General features: G+C 39.5%; 1 protein-coding gene across 1 annotated transcript in view; it reads left to right on the plus strand.

Moving 5' to 3' along the window:
• Positions 1-6,431, plus strand: part of USP6NL (USP6 N-terminal like) — a 95,574-nt gene extending 89,143 nt beyond the window's left edge. Inside the window, exon 14 of the mRNA XM_074168305.1 lies at positions 4,996-6,431. Coding sequence (XP_074024406.1) covers positions 4,996-6,431 — 1,436 coding nt within the window. The remainder of the gene's footprint in view (positions 1-4,995) is intronic.
• The last annotated feature ends 2,210 nt before the right edge of the window (positions 6,432-8,641 follow it).

The raw sequence follows: 8,641 nt of genomic DNA on the forward strand, positions 1-8,641 counted from the left end.
TCTCTCCTTCCTCACCCATTTTTCACCCTATTTTCTTTGTTGTTTGCTTATTTTATGCTATACTGCATACAAGCCGACTACCTTTCTATAGTGCCAGCTCTGTAAATTCTGATATAAGCTATTATGTTTGTCTTTAGGAAAAGCCAATAACTAAACTCTGTTTAGGAACCAGTTGTGTTGAAGGAAGAGGGGGAGAGAAGGATGAGTTCCCCAGTTCTGCATCTCATGCGATACTGGGAAGCTGGGAAAAATCTGATTGCCCAGTTCCCTTCAGAAGACAAAAGCACGTTTGATGAATGTAGAGGTCGCTGCCAAAACAATCACAGCTGAACTTGGACAGCTTTGTCTTCTGGTTTTAAAATGCTCTTAAACCTTGTACATAAACATCATGGATTGTGTAGAAAAGCACTTGTCCCAGGAATATTTTTTGTAGAATTCAAAAGCTTCTCCGCTCCTCAGTCAGACAGGTATGTCCAGAACATGAATTAGCTCAGACTTAGGATCAACAGCACAAACAGATTTTTCAATTGAATGTCCTTGAAAACATCCAAATAAAATTTCTGCATGCTCAGATCTGAGGATTTTCAAGAGTGAGTTTAGTTGAAGTAGAAGAGATGATGGCTGAGAGCTGCGTGTGAGGCTTTAGGTAGATTTGGAGTGGAAAATTGGTAGATGAAGGATATGCAGCTTGTAAGAAGAATTGGTGCTTTTGCATGCCTCTCTGCCGAGCTATTTATGTACCTCTTAATGGTAGAGATGTTTGTTGTGACTTGGTTTCTTTTGTTTGCCTTTGCATCCTGGTTTCTTTTCTTCAGCTTTTTTACTTTTATTACCTTTTTTCTTTCTATCTTGCCAGCGTGCAGCATCGTGGTTTTCTTGCTATTCTTGCTGATAGTGGACTGCTTAAAGCATTCGCAGACATAGTTTGCATGATATTTTGTGGATTTAAGGAATGTCTCCTATTCGTGTGCATGGTGATAGATTTGGTTATTCTCCACTTGTTTAATTTTGTGCACTTCTTTTGAACTTTGGAAGGTTTTCATTTGTTTTTAAAGTACTTGGTAGTTCCACTGGAAGTGACATCTCTGTGTGTATGTATGTACGTGTATCTATGATCTGTGTACCTAAATTGGGATGAAACATCTGTTTTGCTGTTTAAAACAAATTGGTTTTCCTTTAGAAGGTGGCCACTTTGCAGGATGTCTTTGTGCTGCAGCGTCACAGATCCTTACACAGCTCCTTTCCTCCCAGTGCTTTTTATGGCAGGAGATGATGGAGCTGAAGCATTTTTGAACCAGAACAAGGCCTGTGCTTGGTAGCGTTGATTACTGAATCGAGTACCTCTAGTTGTGTGGCATTGCCTATAGTTTCACATGCAGATGTGGTTGATTAAGCAAGCTGTGTCGGTCCTTTCTGGCTGAGGTCAAGTTAAACCAAGTTCTGTGGAAGCCCTGTGGCTAAGATTTAAAGTTGCATTTCTTCTTTTCCCCACTGACCCTCCTTCCACACGTACTCATTGTTCCGTATTTTTGTTTTCCCTGAAAGCACTAAGCTCTGGTATTACCAGCCTATAAACATGGTATCGTGCTGTTAGAATGTGGAGGTTTTCTTCTAAATGTACTATTGCCTTGAAAGGCTTTGCTTGTTACTCAGTACATGACTTAATGTCGAGTTTCAACAGTTTCACAACAGACGTAGTAAAACTTCTCTGGCACTCAATTTACAGCTGTAATTCATGTTATAGCATACATCATCTAGACAGTGCAGCCCACGTCCACCTAGTTGTAGTGTATTCTTTTACGCTGAAATGTGAAGGAAAGATGACAGAAAGTAATCTTCAAAGCAGCCTAGATAGAATTAAAAAAAAAAATGTCTGCAGTATTCTCGCTTGGATTTTATTAGAGCTTAATGGTAATTAAGAAACCTTAAGTGTGGGAAATTAAAAAAACAAAAAAACCTCACACAAACCCCACCTTTATTGTACAACCAAGTATATTTCAAAGGGTCTGGTATTGCTCTGTGTGCATTTCTTAAAGAGTAGAAGCTGGAAGAAAGGAAATCAGTTTGTCCTTTGACCATCTTTGTACAAATGAAGCAGGCACAGCAACTACCGGAGGAACTTGTCTTCAGGTTTTTTTATATAGCTTTCAAGCATGGAAAAAATAAATCATTTTTCTACAACAGTTACTGCATACAAGGACAGAAATTAAATAATTTACAGATGTTGAGGAGACATTTTGTTATGCTATCCCATAACTACTGTGGATTACCTGGAGGTTATAAATGGATTAACAGCATATAAAGACTAGTTCTGTACGATTTTAGGTGACAAGTTTTTGGTATGTACTTTCACAGTTCAGATTTCATGCTATTTTAACATTCAAAATTAGTAAAAAGAAAACACTGTAATATGTCCGGAATATTTATTATGGGCAAAATTCACTTTTATTTAAAAGACAAGATCTTCAGCTTTGCCTGACACTGTGTTTGAGGATGCAAATGGAATTAAATGGTACAAATGCCTTTTGCCAAACCAAAGCGAGTTCAGAAAGTGAACTCCTGTTTGTAAAGAGTAAAGAACAATTTTGAAGAGGCTGATGCACCAGAGAGGGTATTGCAGCGCTGTTAAACCATCCATTTACAGCATCCACGCAGCTCATTCCTGTCCCCTCGTCTGGTCCTTCAATGGTGAACTGCTGGGAAATGCAAGTTTACAAATCCACGCTTGAGATTTTAGCCTGATTTGAGAATCGTGGGGCCCTTCAGTGAGAGGGAACAAAACCACGAGGCTTGTGATTCCAAGAGCCACTCGTTGGAGCCTAATGTTGAGGTCCTACCCTACCACGTAACCTGCTGTACTGTCTCGCAACCACTTATGTAGGTGTTCTCCGTCACAGAGTACAGCGTGCAAGGTCTGTAATCCTGTAAGATGATTTAACGTGGAGTCTCCCGTTTGGGGACAAGCAACTGGGGAGAGGGCTCAGCGTGAGTGTCTTCCCTTGCCAAGGTGGACAATGAGTACCTTCAGTGTAAGAACATGGGTTTGTGTAGCTAAATAATTGCATGATCGTAATTGAGCAGAGGGTAAGTAGGGGAAAATAAGAGTGGAGGTTTTTCTACAGAAAGCCCGGGTAGGCTGTGTTTATTATTTGTAAACAGAGGTTTGTTTATTTCTACAGGAAAGGGTAGCTTTCCATATGACCTTTGGCCTCATGTGAGACTTTGAAAATCAAGAAAAGGCTAATTTAATTGTTTGGCAAAACGAGACTGTTTTTGTTAAGTACTTTTTATTTAGTTATCTTGTCATGACACATGGCATCATTGTATTCTTCTCTGCTGTCCTCCTGCTATATCCTAGCTGGCACAAACCGTGAGTTTTCGTTTAGTTTATATAGCAACTGATGTGCGACGGTAGTTTGTTATGCTGTTATAAAAAATAATACTGGCCTTGGCTGCTGGCTTTCCTCTGTGTATCTCTATCATGAACCAGCCATCAAAGATTGAACTCGTACTGCTGCCTGTAAAAATGAACATAGCTCACTTGTAACCACAGCACTCGTGTCAGGGATAGAGGCTCCTGTGAACCCATATAGAAGGAATTTTAATTACAAATAGCTAGAAAGAGTGAGCTGCTAACTTTATGATCTTTGATGATGAAGAATAATTCCACAGTTCATGTTTCATGAAGCAGGGATTAAATACAATTATTTTACCGACAGCCATTTTATATAATTTATTTTGCATAATGTTTAAGCAAGAGAAGCCATTTCATTTTTTCCTCCTTACAACAGAGCTTTTGCGTAATAAATAGATACAGAATGAGTAGGATTTGTTTGGTTATGCTGACTTCAAAAGTTTTTTTTTTTTATTTTTGGGGAAATACTGAACATCAAATAAATTTAGATTAATACATTTAATGAGAAGTATGTGACCTTTTCTGCTTATAATGGGAAAGTAATGTATTACACAAATAAGTTGTATGCAAGTGTCTATGATAAAAGACTTTGAGAATACGAAAGGCGTTGACTGCTAAGGAGAAAGACTGCAGTGGAAAATTTGATGTAAATTATTCTATGAGCAGCATTGAGCAATGAAACACTTCTTTATTCTTTCTGTAGTGACAATGTGGATTGTTCTGGGTCCCTACATAACTGATGTTTACCACTGGCTGTTGGGATGTGTTGAGCTCCAGTCTGGGAGAACTTTTCATTCATGTCCTAATTCTGTAAATGGTGTCCTTGTGTTCAGCAAAACTCGTTCATTGAACACTCAATGGAAACCATGATGTAGCCAGTAACAGCATTAGCTACTTCAATTATTCTATAACCGATAAAAATCTGAACTGAAAAAAATATGATTTTAGAGCCTTTTAGTTATGCTGTAGCTTTTTAATACGGAGGATGAAATTTCTAGGAAGGGGTTGAGGGCGAGCAAGGATTTACCTGTGCAGATGTTAATGAGGAGCTTCACCAAAAGAAGTAGTGAGGGAAAGTTCAGAGATGTCTGGTAGGAAGCTGGTGAGGGGCTGATAGTATTGCTTACCATTGGAAGGTGAACATTAAAAGATGAGTGAATGGAAGACAATAGATTGGGAGACAGGTACTGGAAAGGATTTTTAAAGTCGGGAAAGTAGTTTACTTAATGTAATAGGGATGGCATGAGGAGGGATAGACACAGAGTAGGTATGGTAGCAAAATGTCACCTAGGAAGATGGGGTTTTGCATCAGTGTTTTGCATCAGTTTGAATGAGCAAAAGATTGACAAGATTGCATCAGCTGTGGGAAGGAAGACTAGAGTAACTGGTTGAGATGAAGCCGAAACAAAATCTTTGTTCGATGTCAGTATGCAGATAAAGCTTTGAGGTGTTTTAGCAGAATGGTGACCCAGAGAGAGGCCCAGGTAATAGAGTTTGTAGCTATTTTTGCTTGCATGACCAACAAATCAAAGAAGACTTCTGTAAAACAGTGAATTTATGTTATTACTGTTCTTTTTTAGGTAAAGAAGATGAATTTCCAAAGAAGCCTTTGGGACAGATTCCACCAGGACCTCAGCCTGCTGTGCTTAACTCCACTCCAATGCTTAATGGACAGAACAGCACTGGTACACAAACAGTGAGAAGGACAGAGAGGAGACCGTCCCCAGGAGAAGAACCAGAAAGTTCACCAAATAACCGAAAAAGAATTAATTCACTGGAACAGAAACCTTCCTTAAAAGAGCAGAAGACTCGACCAATAGACACGCAAAGTGCTATATCTAAGAACGAGGTAGATACCAGAAGAAAGCCTCAGCCAACAGAGCAAGACAGCTCGAGACAGTATAATAATGCAGCTGCTAATCAAAATTCTAATGCTACTTCAAATACAAGAAGGGAATTTGTACCTAAGTGGAATAAACCGTCTGATATCAAAATAATTGAAAAGACAATGAAACTTACTGCAGAGGTGAAAGGAGGGCCAATAAACCATTCTGTTTTGGGCCCACCGCCAAGTCCTGGAGAAACACAGCCTTTGAATGTAAAGCAAAAGATGAGGGTTTTGGATGCTGATGAAGGTAAGAGAGGGTCTAATGCGTCTCAGTATGACAATGTTCCGGAAATTGAGAATGAGAATCTTGTTGAAGAGATGCTTGAGAGAGCTCACCCACAGAGCCCTAGGCACGTAACATATTCTAATAGTCCAAGAAAGCAAACCGAGAAAATACCAACTCCATTAAAAATACCCAATAACTATGCCTTCAATTCACAACCCAGATCTCCAAAATACTCATCACAATCTGATGGACCACCTCATGGGCTAAATGTAAAACAGCCACTGCCATGTTACAGTAATCCACCTACTTACCATGGAAATTCTCCAAAGCACGTTTCCAGTATAGGCAATGCAAGTTCTGTACCTCTGCATTACCACGGGAATCGAACCAGCCCTTCTGGCAGGCCATATGGTTCTTTTATTTCAGTAGATTATTCTCCGGATAAACTACAAATGAATTCCTATCCTGCCAGTCGCCAAAATCCTCTTTCACCGGCCCCCGGTCAGATAGAAGTAGCCCCTGTTGATGCTTATACCAGCAACTCCAGGTCCCCCACAGGTGTCAAATTCATAATCCCTCCAGCAGATTATTTACCAGAAGATAGAAAGTGGCCAGATGCTGCGTATATTTACAGACACGAACCCTACAGGCAGCCCTGGAGCCAAGACGTTAACAAAGGCCACTTGGATAATTACCAGAGATATCCGCATTTTCAGCCAACACCTTTTCAAGACCATAGTCTTCCTGCTGTTTCTGTGGATAGTCCAATAAGATACAGGACTTCACCAACCCTCGAAGAGCATGGTTCACCACAATACCAATATTCAGGGCCCTCGGCTCAAGCCCAACACTATCGGAATAGAAACGATGGATTGTCTATGCATGAATCCGTACTTCTCTGAGAATCTGGCTATGCTTAGTAAAACGGCAAGAACCAAAAGCAGTTAAACGTGACCGTCTTAGTCCGTAGGCCACATCAGTTCTTCTCTGAAATGCGGAGTCTCAAAAATAACAACACTAGTTCAAAGACGTTTCAGACTTTAACTGAAGGCTAATTGAGTTCTTAGACTGGCATCGAAGCTATTGCGAGTGATCTGATGCACATAGACGTAGCAATAAGATCCTGTAGTCAATGTGGCTAATACTGTCGTTGTTCCTTACATTTAAATAACTCGTGTTACGATCTTTCCGCCTAAAATCTGTAACACATTTACAAGGTTTATTTTTGACTGACATTGTTAATGCACTGTATAGATATGTGTGTGTGTGCGCGCGCGCGTGTGTGAGGGTGCACTTATAATACACAAACGCATATGGAAAAGAGCTAAAGAGTTTAAATGTAAATGCATTTAACTTTGGGCAAAGCTTGTGAAGTACTTTTATTTCATATTAATTTTTCTTTGTAATTTATTTGAGAAGTCATTCATTTTGAATGGGAATTTCTGTCGTTTTTATACAGCTGCCTCAGCATCCCAGGATCTGTTCTGGGCATGAGAGATGCTTTGGGATTATTAATTTAATCTTATGTGAGAGTTAATTTCCTCTCCTTTGACTACTGTTTGTCATTTTCCTCAGCAAGAAGGAGCAGGCAGGCAAAAGCAGAAAGCCAAAAACGTCTCTCTAATCTGGCTAAGAAACGGTGCTTAAAATTCAGGGCAGTGTTTTAGTTTTTCAGGTGCGTCAAAAGTGGAGAATTTTTACCTTCTCACCCAAATCTACCTTCAGAATGTCATCCTATATGCAAAATATTGGAGCGCGGTGAGAGGAATGCCAGATACAGAAGTGGTGCTGCACTCTTTGCTTTTTGCCACGCTGTGCTGTCAAACTCAACCAACTGGTTGCAGGGCCAAAGCTCACCAGTATCAGAGAACGACCAGCTCCTCCACACTCTCGTGTCTGGAGGAGCCTCAGACTCTTGCAGGAGTCTGAGATTTGGTCGAGGCTTGACGTTCCCTGAGCTGTGTGAGTGCGCGGTGTCCCTTCTCTTAAGCTTTGTCGTGTCAATTCCGTGTTGTTTTGCCCTTTTTTACCCCAAAGAGCCGGTAGGTTCATGTCTGTGATGGGGCATGTGCTGCTGTGCTGTCAGGCTGCTGAGAGACTGTGCCGTGTTTTACACTAAAATGACCCTGACTGTTAATAGGAAGCTTAGACTCCTGGTAATGTAAGTATTTTTAATTAGTGTTTGCAACCTTTTCTACTTTGCTTTTTCCTTTCCTTGACTGTGAATTGGGGGTGGAAAAATAAATATGCAGGTTAAGTGGCAGGTGTAGGATCCGGTCAGCGAGTGCGGAATGCGCTGACCTCTCACGGAGACCAGTAGGAGGGGAGGCAGAGAAGGATCTCGCCAGAAGAGGTCCTTGGAGTGCTTAACAGAGATATTTTTTTCTAATATTAAGTACCAAACATTGGTATCAACACCAGTTTTGGATGATTTGGAAGCTTGTCCTGTTATCTTTCTGTTTTGTAAGATTTGTTAACTGAAAACGTAGAAATGGGTTATTTTTATTTTTTTCCTTTAAAGAATGAGCTTTAGTGCCTATAATTGCTGCAGGTTGGCTCTGTAAGTTTTAAGGTACAGAAGTAAAACAATTTTTACAAATGGAAGTAACATTTACTTAGTATATTTCAAAAACTTTTTTTTTTGTGTATATAATGTGTCTGATGTAATTTTTAATGAACTGGGCAATTTTCTATTTTAAAAATTGCAGACTGCAGCGAAGTAACAGTAGCGAAGCACTACACTGAGAACTCTGAACTAAAATTGTGAAGGTGAATGTGACTTGGGCTTTACCTTAGTTCTGATTGCTTACAGCAGCTTAGAAATGTATGTATATAATAATGTGGCTAAGTGTAATAATCTCCGTGTTTAATGATGGTTCTGTAATTCATAACAAAGCTGTACAATTTATTTGTGCAAGCAACACAAGGCTCCAAAATATGTATCAGCATTAGTAAATACTGTAGATTTTTATATATAAAATATATACACACTATTTTCTTATGTCATCTGCAACAGTTTTATAACTGTGTATCCTATTTTGATGTGACTGTATTTTTAACGTTAAAATAATAATAATTAAGCTTATGTTGTTTGTCTTTATTTTTAATTACC

This window comes from Numenius arquata, chromosome 2 (genome assembly GCF_964106895.1).
Source record: "Numenius arquata chromosome 2, bNumArq3.hap1.1, whole genome shotgun sequence".
Lineage (NCBI taxonomy): Eukaryota > Metazoa > Chordata > Aves > Charadriiformes > Scolopacidae > Numenius > Numenius arquata.